The 13,890-nt window shown below is 45.0% G+C and overlaps 2 protein-coding genes across 3 annotated transcripts in view; both read left to right on the top strand.

Moving 5' to 3' along the window:
- LOC124719980 (ankyrin-1-like) overlaps nt 1-13,890 on the top strand; it is a 301,612-nt gene that overhangs the window by 21,449 nt on the left and 266,273 nt on the right. The window lies entirely within an intron of this gene.
- LOC124719983 (BTB/POZ and MATH domain-containing protein 3-like) overlaps nt 1-13,890 on the top strand; it is a 100,335-nt gene that overhangs the window by 38,121 nt on the left and 48,324 nt on the right. The window contains exons 2-3 of one of the 2 annotated variants that reach the window (XM_047245208.1): nt 3,715-4,288; nt 8,370-8,516. In XM_047245208.1, coding sequence (XP_047101164.1) covers nt 3,726-4,288; nt 8,370-8,516 — 710 coding nt within the window. In that variant the 5' untranslated portion in view covers nt 3,715-3,725. Of the gene's footprint in view, nt 1-2,856; nt 4,289-8,369; nt 8,517-13,890 lie in introns of those variants that run through there. The other variant, XM_047245209.1, reaches the window with a different exon arrangement.

Raw genomic sequence — 13,890 nt, 5'->3', positions numbered from 1 at the left:
GAAGCTGTAGGGGCTGAAGCAGAAATGTTCCACGATGTCTCACAAAATTTCGCATTTTTCCAACTGAAATTGGCCGAGAAAAAAGTGTAGCGTTGCAGATCGAACGCCCCCGTAATTTTATAAGTAGCTCAGTTGGACGATGATTGTGCTTACGTATTTTAATCTGGGTCCTTGATCTTGATGTGGCTAGATTCTTCACAATGCCTGTCTTCTTCTCAGCATCTGGTAGCAAGAAATCCGTGTGTTTGAGAATAGCTCCACCTTAGATTTCTCCCTGAGGTCACTGGAAATCTAATATCGTTCTCGGCCGAAAACACTAACATCTTACTGCTATCTGAGCAGCACAGTGAAGTCGCTACCACAGCCAGGACAGACACACAGCCAAACCAGTTACAGAAGTACTGGCTTGCACGTCAACTAGTTCCGAAAATGACGAAGAGATTAAGGAAATGCTTTTTGAGAGAGGAGAAATTGCTCAGATCTTTAAGCGAGATGAAAACTTGTGATGCGGCACTCGAAATCGATAGTCGGAATACGAAGTGGAAGGAAAGTTGGAGGAAAATGAATTGAATTAAGGGAATGAAAGGGGAAGCTGCCTGGCAGAATTTTGCACAGAGCACAATTTAACCACTCCTAACAGTTGGTTTGAATCATGAAAGATAATTGTGTACATGTTAGGAGTCATAATGCACCTCACTATTTGAGACATACTATATAGTCCTAATATTTACTATTATTTGGCAAATAAAAATGTGCTCGGATCGAACCTTGTTCTCTCATAACGACTCTGGAAGTTGCTAATGTCCATTCCCATCAGCTGGAAAATTATTTCCTGAACCAGAGATTACGAGTTCCAATTTTCATTTTAATCAACGTGGAAAGAAGTCACCTCTTAAGAAAAACTAAGAAAGACATTGTTACCTAACAATCTATCCGGACTACGATATATTGTCTTAGAAATATTGGACCATGGTTGGCTGTCTATTCAGAAAATACTGTCTGAAAAACTAGTTTCGTCGATTATTTGACTATTTCTAGACCAGTTGGTTGATAAAGACCAGATGCCATCAGACATGTGGAATTACAGTGGAAGGCCCCATCACATCAAAAACGCCTCTCTGGGGTGGAAGAAAGTGATAATATATCAAAAGCTCAGCCAAATGTTTAGTGAAGTCTGCAATTCATACTGATGAGGCGACTGTAATGATTCCAAATTGATGGCACCGTGAAATCGTTTCTGACTTGTGAGACCCACACACGGAAATTACTCTGTAGAAGAAAACATGACCACCATTGGAAATTATATAATATTGAAAAGTAGTTTAATGCAAGTCGTACTCATTGGAAAGCTTGTAAACAACTTTAATGATGGACGAAATGAGACCACTTCCTCACGGTTTTCCTGGGAAATGAGACACAGACAGCTAAATACCTGTTGCAATTTGTGGAACATTCGGTAATGAAGACCGGTAGGGCTGCCTTAAAGGTCATGCCTCTTCTAGGGCACCATCACGGCACTCCTATTGAGAGAGACACTATGAAGAAAAACCTGTGTGGGTGGACAGCAAACAGAAAACCCGTGCAGAAGACACAAATGACAAGCAGCCACATCCACTCATTCGCCCTTGGTCTGCAGACCTGCTGCAGACCACTGCACGGTGTATGGTCGAACCACTGTCCTCCCGAATGTGAGTCCAGAGTGTCTCACCGCCACGGCCTGCATATCCAGTCCACTACTTGCATTTCACGCACGTTTCTCTGCCGGTTACATGGCGCAGTCACGTACGAAGATTGTGTCTCCAAAATATGCTGAAGGTGATGGGGACCATGGCTCTCTGTCTACTAATAATTCAGACACGATCCCGCTCAGTATCTCGGCAAATTTGTGATGACCTAGAAAACCGTTTAAGTGAAAAACTCTGCGGAAGCTCAGTGTAAACTACTGTCGCATTGCGAGTGTCACAATAAAGTAGAATACTACACCACTGATCTCAGGATACATTAAACATTTATAAGACAATGACGTCTGATTCTTAGACGAGGAACATGTCGATGCTCGAAGACTGTATGGAAATGTAAATGGCTTTACAGCTTTTACCGCTTCGTTTATTTACATGCAGCACCACTTGGATGTAGGAAAATACGGTCACAGTACCTGTAAACAACAGTAAAAAGTCGTTCATTATGCGATTACAACGCCAGTGTCAAGAGTCTTGAGCCTATAACATTGAGTGCATACTTTGTATGGGGAGGCGAAAAAACCGCAAAGCGATATAAAACGCAAGCAAATGTACAACTAACGAGGGATGGGGAAGGAAGACTCGGGTTGGTCGGGTGGCTTCCAGAAGCCTGCAGTGTACGTGTCGGCCTGCGACCGTGTGTTGGCGTCCGGCGCTACGCTGTACAGCACTGCCTCGGCGTCTCGATCCACGTCGGGTGGGCGCGACAGAAGCCTTCGGACGAATTCTTAGGCGCTCTCCCGGAACCGTAACGATCCGGCAGACGTCTTACGCTGGTGGAATGGAGATTCGGCACGTTTCGAAAAAAGTGGACGCCGTTCTCGCAAAACCCACTTGTCTGAATTTCGGAAACCAGTTTACACTGTAGGGTGTGGAACTATTTCACTGACTCCGTCGTTTGCCCCCTCATACGACCAGGAGAGTCAAGAGTGATGTCAGAGCTGTGATGGAGCTTACTTTGGTTTAGCCATGACGTATGTGTCATCTAATAAGTACCCGAACGTTCTGTGGGGCAAAGATGCTATACAAACACGTCCACGCCAAAAGGAGATGCAAATTTATATTTGTGCGGAAGTTCCACAACACATGCTCTGGAAATGGAGGCAACGAGTTTCATTCCTAAACTGCTCAACCTGGAAATACCTGGGTACACCATAGCTCGCAACAATCGGATAAAATGGCGACATGATTTATGATTGTATTATGCAGCATTCTTTACCACGGAGGTGGGCGCTGCATCTTTTTCTGAAGAAAGAAGACGCAGGTATCAATCTGTTCAAAGGAGAGTTAAACATACCAATGAATTTAGACTAGTGGTTCAAAACCGCTCAAATGGCTCTGACCTCTATGGGACTTAACCTAGAACTACTTAAACCTAACTAACCTAACGACATCACACACACCCATGCCCGAGGCAGGATTTGAACCTGTGACCGTAGCAGGCGCGTGGTTCCGGATTGAAGCGCCTAGAACCACTCGGCCACGGTGGCCGGTCAAGTTTAATCGTGCCTACCCTGAGACATTCACCGAGGAAACTGATTTCTGCATTAGATGTACATTGCTTCTGATCAGGTGTCACGGATCTGAGGAACTTGAGATAAGGAGGAAGAAAATTTTTCCTAGTTAGAGGTGCCACCAACTTGGATTTAAATATAAGTCGTGTAACTTTATGGCTGAAACAAGTTTGTTGCTTTGCCAATTTTTTTGCTATGACATCAATAAACCATCTTTTGACTGAGAACGATAACATTTTTAGAAGGTGAAAGCAGTCTATCGTAGCACCGCGCTGGTAGTCACAAACCTTAGGTGATCGCAAAGCAGTACGGGCCCTTGTCATTTTAAGGAAACTGGTGACGTTGCAATTGATTTAGGGTGGACAACACTTTCACAGCTGCTGTTTCATACAGGTATGCATGCGCCTCGTACAAGTGTTGAGGGTGCAGTGTGAGGGCTGCTCAGTGGCACTGTGTTTCAGGACCACCCACCATGTCGGCAGTTACGGAGGTTCAGAACAACACAACCGAGGCCCTGGCCGCCCTGGTAGATGGGGGTGAAGACGCCCTGGTGACGCTGGTGGCGGGCGAGACGAGGGTGGCGGCTCACAGGGCCGTGTTGGCAGCCGCGAGCCCCGTGTTCGCAGCGATGTTTGCGCACGACATGCTGGAGGCCAGCTGCGGCCAGGTGAGCATCGACGACGTGGAGGGCCCGGTGCTGAAGCTCCTGGTCGCCTACACGTATACCCTGCAGGCCCCCCAGCTGCCCGACACGGCCGCCCAGCTGCTCTCGGCGGCCGACAAATACGGCTTGTCGGCCCTGAAGGCTGCCTGCGAGCGCCAGCTGATCTCTCAGTTGGCCGTCGAGACCGCAGCGGCGACGGCCGTCACGGCAGTGAGGCACTCGTGCCCGGACGCCACCAGGGCTGCCGTCGCCTTCATAAAGGACCACCTGCAGGTGATGGCCACGCGGGGCTGGGCGGACGCTGTGCTCGAGTACCCGCAAGAAGTCATTGAAGTCAGCAGTATGGTCGGAGGGCCACCAGCAGAAGACAGGTAAGCACAATTCCCATTTTGGCAGTGCTAGTGTGAATTTGACGTCGTCCCTGCTTTGTTCGTCCCTGCTTTGTTCGTCCCTGCTTTGTTCGTCCCTGCTTTGTTCGTCCCTGCTTTGTTCGTCCCTGCTTTGTTCGTCCCTGCTTTGTTCGTCCCTGCTTTGTTCGTCCCTGCTTTGTTCGTCCCTGCTTTGTTCGTCCCTGCTTTGTTCGTCCCTGCTTTGTTCGTCCCTGCTTTGTTCGTCCCTGCTTTGTTCGTCCCTGCTTTGTTCGTCCCTGCTTTGTTCGTCCCTGCTTTGTTCGTCCCTGCTTTGTTCGTCCCTGCTTTGTTCGTCCCTGCTTTGTTCGTCCCTGCTTTGTTCGTCCCTGCTTTGTTCGTCCCTGCTTTGTTCGTCCCTGCTTTGTTCGTCCCTGCTTTGTTCGTCGTGGGTTTCTTTGCTGCCTACATAGCATAAGACCTTAATGTCATCTACTTACTGATCGTCGGTCACGATGCTAAGTCTCTCGCTGTTTTCTCTTCTTCTGCTTCTTATCAATTTCGCCTTTCTTTGATTTACTCTGATTCCATATTCTGTACTCATTAGACTGTTCATTCCATTCAGCAAACCCTGTAATTCTTCTTCACTGTCACTGAGGGAATCAGTCATCAGCAAATCTTATATCATTTCACCCTGAATTTTAATTCCACTCTTCAATCTTTCCATTATTTCCGTAATCGCTTCTTCGATGTATAGACTGAACAGTAGGGGCGAAGGATTACATCCCTGTCAGACACCCTTTTTAATCAGAGTACTTCATTCTTGGTCTTTCACTCTTAATTTACCTTCTTGCCTCTTGTACATATTGCAAATTACTTGACTTCTCCTATAGCGTACATGTATTTTTGTCTGAATTTCTAACATCTTGCACCACTTGATATTGCCGAACGCTTTCTCCAGGACCACAAATCCTATGACTGTCACGGAACTTCAATTTTCTTTTCCATTCTCCTGTGTATTGTCCTTCTTGGCAACTGGGATGCTTGAGCTGTTAAGCTGATTGTGCGATAATTCTCACACTTCTCTGCTCTTGCAGGTTTCCAATTCGTGCAGATGATATTTCTGTCAGATTGTATATTGCCAGACTTATACATTCTACACACCAGTGAGAATAGACCTTTTGCACCTCCCCCAATGATTTTAGAACTTCTGATTGAATGTTGTCTATACCTTATGCCTTCTTCGATTCTAAATTTTCCAAACCGCTTTTAAAATCTGATCCTAATCACCAATGTTTTCCATACCGACTCCTGCTTCTTCTTCTGTCACGCCATCGGACAAGTTGTTCCAATCAGGGAGGCCTTCAGTGTACTCTTTCCAACTATCCGATCTCGCCTCTGTATTTAACACTGGAATTCCCATTGTGCTCTTAATGTTACCACGCTTGCTTCTAATTCTGTGGAAGATTGCTTTGACTTTTCTATATGCTGCGTCAGTCGTCCCAAGAATCATTTCTTCTTTGATTTCTTCACATTTTTCGTGCCATTTCGCCTTAGCTTCTCTGCACTTCCTATTCATTTCATTCCTAGGTGACATATTTCTCTATTACTGAATTTTCCTGAATATTTTTGAACTTATATCTTCGATTGATCAGCGGAAGGATTTCTTATGTTTTCCATGGTTTCTTCGCAGTTAGCTTCCTTGTACCTACGTTTTTCTTTCCAACTTCTGTTACTGTCGTTGTTAAAGATATCCATTCCTCTTCAACTGAACTACCTGTTGAGCTGCTTATTATTGCAGTAACTGTAGCCTCAGAGAACATAAATCTCATCTCTTCTTTCCTTAGTACTACTGTATTCGACTTCTTTGTACATCGATTGCTCCTGACGAGTCTCGTAAAATTGAGCCTACTCTTAATCACTGCTAAATTGTTATGACTCTATATCTACTCCTGGGTATGCTTTACAGTCCAGTATCTGATTTCAAAATGTTTGCCTGACAATAATATGGTGTGACTTTAAACCTCCCATATTTCGGTTCTTTTCCAAGTATACCTCCTCGTCTAGTGATTTTTTGAACAGACTATACCAGCTATTACTACGATAAATTTACTGTAGAACTTAACTAGCCTTTGTTCTCTCCTATTCCTATTATCAAGTACATATTCTCGTGTAACCCTTTCTTCTACTCCTTCCCCTATGATCGCGTTTCAGTCCCTCCATGACTATTACATAGTACTGAATTACCTGTTCAATATCCTCACTTTTTCTCTCTCTCCACCTTCAACTTGCAACGTCATCATGTATACCTGAACTATGCATGTTGTTGGTTTGCTTTTGATTCTCATGAGAACATATCTATACTCACTTTCTGCCCTGCCTTTCTATTGATACTGAATCCTACTGCTGTTGCTACTACCCTATTCTCATGTGACCAGAAATCCGTTTCTTATTTTCTGGCTCCCAACCACATTCGAACTCCTAACTTTCCAGCTCCAGAATCATAGAACGTTATCCTTTCGTTGGTTACTCAACCTTTGATCATTGCCAATTCTTCCTCATTTAGGAGCAGTTTCAGACCTCAAGGGAAAGAGAGTGCCCTGAACCTCTGTCGGCCCCTCCGCCCTCTTTGGAAAGGCTGTTGGCTGAAAGAGGGCGACACCTGATGCTGGAAGTCTTCAGACACCAATGCTGATGATTCGTATTCAAAATTAAAGTGATGGTGAGGTTCAAACCTGGGACTGAAGACTTTCCTGATTACTAAAAAAGACGCTACCCCTAAGTGACTGGCCCCAAAGAGCAGGGTATGTCTCCCTGAGATATCCAGTAAAGCAGGAGCTATGAGCACTGGGGCTACTCATGCACACTGGGGGCAAACAAGAAGAGAATACTCCAGCCAGCACAGTAACATTGTCACACTCAAGGCTGTGCCTTACAATCACATTTCCTTCTCGTCTCTGTTCAGCTATCGCCCTGAATATTTTCCGTGCATTCCCTTTAACAAAGCAGACAGGAAATCTCTGCCCCCTGTCTTTTTTGAAGTTCCTTGTGGCGTTACCAGAGGTCGTCCAGGGAATCCTATCAGGTTTCCTGCTACGGGCATACAGCAGATTATATTCGCTGTTCATCTACAGGTGTACGACATATCTCCCACAATGTCAGTATTGATGTGACGTTTTCATCCAGCTATCATTTGTTGCCTCTCTCTCTCGGATACATATGCTCCAGACAAGTCTATTTTGTTTCTTTTTAAATTTAAAAAAAAATCCATATTCAGTAGACTACAGGTTACTTCGCAAGTTGTAAACGTTGTCCATCAGATAAAATTGCATACACTGTGTAATCCATTTTTTTCTTTTAATGGTGGCCTCTACTGCAAACTGCTCAACACGAAAATTGTTGTTTATGAAACACATCACCACTGCTGTCTTTTCAAGGAATCGAATTGTGGAGACATTACATGCGTATATACAGTTCTATTTGCTTTACTGAAATGCAAATTTTGAATATACTCTCGATAACTTTTATAGCATAGCTCTTGTAATTCTTGTCCATCTTCTTCATTCCCTCGGGCTTCACATCAGAGTGCCTGCATATCCATGACCATATAGTTTAAACAGTAAGTTGATACCCCAACTTATCAGTTCCTCTCTCTCTCTCTCTCTCTCTCTCTCTCTCTCTCTCTCTCTCTCTCTCTCTCTCTCTATATCTCTCTTTCCTCCAGTGATATAATTCAGCATCCATATATCAGTTTTCAAATCACCTCACAACCAAAAGTAGCAGCCAGATGACTTTAACTGCTTCTAAATTGTGTCTGATAGTTGTTCTGTCAGGGCAGCAAAATTGTTGGCCCTGATGTTTGGGATTTGGTCTGTGCTTCATTGTGAACAATTTGTTGTTTTGCATCTTAAGCTATGCCATTGGGGTATATAGCAGAAGTAGTGCAGAAAAAGACCAGTTAATTGGTGGTACAGTCACCTTAAGTGACAGGCTGGTGTTGTTGGCACTGTGTGTCCTGTTGCCCCGGTGGACAGTCCCTCAGCTGTACCGCCTGCAGTGAGCCCCTGTGTGAACACGCCCACCCACACAGTGTTTCTCTGTGCAGCTCGCCGACCGCCACAGGGGGCGGGCCCACCCCCAACTCTGACCGTCAACCCCACAGCGGCCACAGCCGGACTCCTGCTGCAGCTGCGCCTCCCACGTCTGCCAGACACACCCCTCCACCTGATGACGCAGCCGTCTGTCGCTTCCGGTGAGTTGTGTTGCCACACGTCCCCAAGTCTTACCCTCAGAGTACTGCTTATTTTGGCATTAATCAGCTGATATAGTAAATAAAATAAAATACAGATTCCTTCAGTTTTTGGATAGAGGTTACAGTTGCCATTAAACATTACTTATTTCTCACTTTTTTGGCTATGATATTTTGAAGATTGAGCACATGTGCAGAAGATTTCTCGCTCTCTGTATTTGCCGTGAGAATTAAGTTCAGTTCAGAGTCGCTCAACTTTAGCTACGTAGGAAGTGTCACATACAAATCATACCCATTTCCAAAGATTCTTTATATATTGATGTGTTGAATCTAGATTTTGTTTTTAGTGATGATTGTGTGTCTTACAAATTGATTCTGAATTAAATGGGTATGCAAACGGGATGTTTCACACAATTCCACTCAACAAAACTTACGTGAATGGTTGTAGATATAAGTTATTGAAGACACTCGGGAAGAAATGACGAAAGAAAGGTAAACAGAAATAAAAGTAATAATTACAAAGTTATTATTTAGTACCGGTATGAGGATGCAGCTTGTTTCGGGTTTGTCTTAAAATGTAATTCGAATATTCCTTAAATGGTTCCCTAGTGAGTTACATCTGTAGTGACCATTGGAAATCTGTGCCGCACTGGAACAGGAACTCAGATTTGCTGCTTATTGCAGGCAGTCTCCGTGACCAGTCGGCTGCCTGAGCACACCTCCACTTCTGACTCGGCTTCTCATCGACACTTGCACTAGAGTTTATCCTGGGGGACTTGTGGGAAGATAGCAAAAGGGAAATCTAATGGGTGGATGTTATCCTACTTCAGAGGATGTACATGAGAATCTCTGGCGGTAGTGTTAGCAAATCATGGGTAAAAAACATCATCCAATTCACAACTGTTTACATTAGATTCATTTAAGCAGTTACGAGCGGAATCACGCGCATGCGCAGTAGAGTCGCTTCTGAGTAGTACCTTCTCCCGCTTCTGGAAACAAATGGTGCTGTTGGTTCTGCACGCAGCAAACCAGAGTATCTGAACCGGGCTCCAATTTCGGTGGCGGGGGGGGGGGGGGGGAATTCATATTGTTTAGGAAAAATAACCTTGTTTCACAAAGCACCTAGATTAGTGAGAAAAGAACGCAAGGATTGAAGAAATATGTACTGTCTTGCTTGTTTCTTGTCTTACCTGGTTTTGTGTATCCTATATTTCATTTTGTCACCCAGAACAGAAAGTTATTAGCTATTAGGCAGTAAAGAATCCAAATTTTCTGAAGAGTTCTTCTTCCGGTTACAAATAATTCCATTCAGTATTAATTGCAAGGTTATTTTGTTTAAAATCAAAGGACATTTTAATTTCCGCTGTCCTGAATGTAGTTCGATGGCATCCGTTACAAAATACACATTTGAGTCCCACAGTGCGAAGTGCAGTGATGTGCAGTGCAGTAAGAGAGTGCTGTGTGAAGAGGCGTGGCACTGCACTTCGGCACACTTAAGACCAAATAACATGTATATTTTCTCGAACACGTATGTTTTTGTTTCAAATTTTTCAGAATGATGTGTTTTACAAGATGCTCTAGGGTACTTTTGAAAATTCGATTTTTTTAGTGTTGACCGGTTTGCAAATATAGTAGATCCGAGGCCGATGCGCAGAGAAGTCTGATTTATAGTGGGCAGTCTCCACATGGCCCGTGTTAACGTTCAGTGACTTTGCTTTTTCTCCTTCCGTTTACTCTCGCGTCAAATGAAAGCAAAACGGATATCTTTGGCCGGGAGGTATCAAGTGAATTAAAATACATTCACATAATTACCGAAGGCTGATATACGTTATTAGTTTCAGACTTTACTTTATTTCCAAGTTTCTGACAGTCAAGCACTAATCGCCTTGCAGAACAATAAGTTATTTTTGTCTGTTTGCTAAAGAAATTTGGCTTTTATTAACCTTTTCTGCAGAGGCATCCAATGTACACTCCTGGAAATGGAAAAAAGAACACATTGACACCGGTGTGTCAGACCCACCATACTTGCTCCGGACACTGCGAGAGGGCTGTACAAGCAATGATCACACGCACGGCACAGCGGACACACCAGGAACCGCGGTGTTGGCCGTCGAATGGCGCTAGCTGCGCAGCATTTGTGCACCGCCGCCGTCAGTGTCGGCCAGTTTGCCGTGGCATACGGAGCTCCATCGCAGTCTTTAACACTGGTAGCATGCCGCGACAGCGTGGACGTGAACCGTATGTGCAGTTGACGGACTTTGAGCGAAGGCGTATAGTGGGCATGCGGGAGGCCGGGTGGACGTACCGCCGAATTGCTCAACACGTGGGGCGTGAGGTCTCCACAGTACATCGATGTTGTCGCCAGTGGCCGGCGGAAGGTGCACGTGCCCGTCGACCTGGGACCGGACCGCAGCGACGCACGGATGCACGCCAAGACCGTAGGATCCTACGCAGTGCCGTAGGGGACCGAACCGCCACTTCCCAGCAAATTAGGGACACTGTTGCTCCTGGGGTATCGGCGAGGACCATTCGCAACCGTCTCCATGAAGCTGGGCTACGGTCCCGCACACCGTTAGGCCGTCTTCCGCTCACGCCCCAACATCGTGCAGCCCGCCTCCAGTGGTGTCACGACAGGCGTGAATGGAGGGACGAATGGAGACGTGTCGTCTTCAGCGATGAAGTCGCTTCTGCATTGGTGCCAATGATGGTCGTATGCGTGTTTGGCGCCGTGCAGGTGAGCGCCACAATCAGGACTGCATACGACCGAGGCACACAGGGCCAACACCCGGCATCATGGTGTGGGGAGCGATCTCCTACACTGGCCGTACACCACTGGTGATCGTCGAGGGGACACTGAATAGTGCACGGTACGTCCAAACCGTCATCGAACCCATCGTTCTACCATTCCTAGACCGGCAAGGGAACTTGCTGTTCCAACAGGACAATGCACGTCCGCATGTATCCCGTGCCACCCAACGTGCTCTAGAAGGTGTAAGTCAACTACCCTGGCCAGCAAGATCTCCGGATCTGTCCCCCATTGAGCATGTTTGGGACTGGATGAAGCGTCGTCTCACGCGGTCTGCACGTCCAGCACGAACGCTGGTCCAACTGAGGCGCCAGGTGGAAATGGCACGGCAAGCCGTTCCACAGGACTACATCCAGCATCTCTACGATCGTCTCCATGGGAGAATAGCAGCCTGCATTGCTGCGAAAGGTGGATATACACTGCACTAGTGCCGACATTGTGCATGCTCTGTTGGCTGTGTCTATGTGCCTGTGGTTCTGTCAGTGTGATCATGTGATGTATCTGACGCCAGGAATGTGTCAATAAAGTTTCCCCTTCCTGCGACAATGAATTCACGGTGTTCTTATTTCAATTTCCAGGAGTGTATTTGAAACGAAATTTTTAATTCCACAGTACTGGCTAGTTTCAACTAGTCGCTGTATTTCAAGTGCAAGTTTTCATCTTCTAGCACGTATGGCATTATGCCATAATAAAGAACCAAACATTAGATAATGCAGTACTGGTACTCCAAGAAAATTTACATGTGAATCTGGACATACGAATGTGCGCTTTAAGTACCAGTTTAAATGTGCACATTTTAGTATGGTTCACGAAGTTCTGATCTCTTGGAGTACCCTGGGACGTCTTACTGCTTTTACAACGTAATGTAAGATCTTTTAATGTTTTACATGTACGTACATACGGGCTTCCTACGTCATGTTAGCTGCGCAAGCGCGAGGCGCCTCTTACCTGGCGCTCTCCGGCAGCTGCTGGAACCAACCTGTTTCCAGCAGGTCGTGGAAAAATATTGCTAATGCTGGTTTGAAAAGCGTTACTTTCAAAGTAAATATCCTTTAACGTAAGTTGGACTACGCGCGAGGATGTACCATGGAATTCTTAAATCGCGGAGTGTTTGACTCCATTTAAAAATCAACTCTTTGATGACAAGCCATGTAGAAGAATTTCGAACCCTGGAGATCAGACATTATTGAAAATTTTACTGCCACATTTGTGTGATATATCTTAAAGTGTAACACGCGCAAAATATCAACATTATATCGAAAGATTAGCTTCTCTTGCAGCTTATTAACCTTTGTGACCAATATTATATGTGGAAGCTTTGCTTTTCTTGTAGCAACACTATGTATATTAATGTAAGCCATTAACTCGTGTGTTACCGCTGCTTAGCAGGGATGTTGCTATTGGCTGACTATGTCACGCGCCCTATGCCCTGAATACTCGCTGTCATGAGCTGGCGAGATCACGTGACATGAGCTGTGACTGGCTTACAAAAGCGCATCACAATCTCGATTTCAGTGATTCGGAAAGTAACATGCGGTGTTTGGTGGAATTCCAGTGTGTGCTGTCGTAATACGAAAATACGCAATGTACATGTTGCTGCACATCAAAGATATTTCCAAAATGTATCTTTATCCCTGAGTTTCGTTTTCTAAAGTGCCAGGAAATTCTACGCCCATGTCCAAAACCATAACCATTCAAAGGATTGATAATTTCTTGCACTTCCAAGGGAAAATATACTGTCACTGAAGACGGAAAAAGTGTTTTCACGCGGGAGAAAGTGTATTTTTAAGCGGGAAATCCGGGAAAAATCCGGGAATTTTTTCCTTGTCCACGTATACATCCAGTATTAATCAAATTTGATACGTATGAAGTATCGTCTCTGTTGTGTGACTGGATTCTTGATTTTCTCGCAGAGATGTCATAGTTCATTCTGATAGACGGCAAATCATCGAGTAGAATAGAAGTCATATACGGCGTTCCGCAAGGTAGTGTCGTAAGCCCTCTGCTGTTCCTTATTTACATAAATGATCTAGGTGATAATCTGAGCTGTCCCCTTAGATTGTTTGCAGATGATGCTGTAATTTACCGTCTAGTAAAATCATCAGACGATCAATTGCAATTACAAAATGATCTAGAGAGAATTTCTTTATGATGCGGGAAGTGTCAGTTGGCACCAAACAAAGAAAAGTGCGAGGTCATCGACATAGGTACTAAGAGGAATCCGCTAAATTTTGGGTATACGATAAATCGCACAAATTTAAGGCCTGTCAATTCGACTAAATACCTAGGAATTACAATTACGAGCAACTTAAATTGGAATGACCACATAGATAATATTGTGGGAAAGGCGAAACAAAGACTGCACTTTGTTGGCAGAAACTTGGAAGGTGCGACAAACCTACCAAAGAGAGCCTACATTACACTTGTACGTCCTCTGCTGGAATATTGCTGCACGGTGTGGGATCCTTACCAGGTACGATTGGCGGAGGACAGCTAAAAAGTGCAAAGAAGGGCAGTTCGTTTCGCGTTATCGCGCAATATGGGTGAGAGTGTCACTGATATGATGCGCGA

The sequence above is a fragment of the Schistocerca piceifrons genome, chromosome 11 (assembly GCF_021461385.2).
Source record: "Schistocerca piceifrons isolate TAMUIC-IGC-003096 chromosome 11, iqSchPice1.1, whole genome shotgun sequence".
NCBI classification, from domain to species: domain Eukaryota; kingdom Metazoa; phylum Arthropoda; class Insecta; order Orthoptera; family Acrididae; genus Schistocerca; species Schistocerca piceifrons.
The sequence above is the reverse complement of the archived record's forward strand: the minus strand, read 5'-3'. Positions and strand labels throughout refer to the sequence as shown.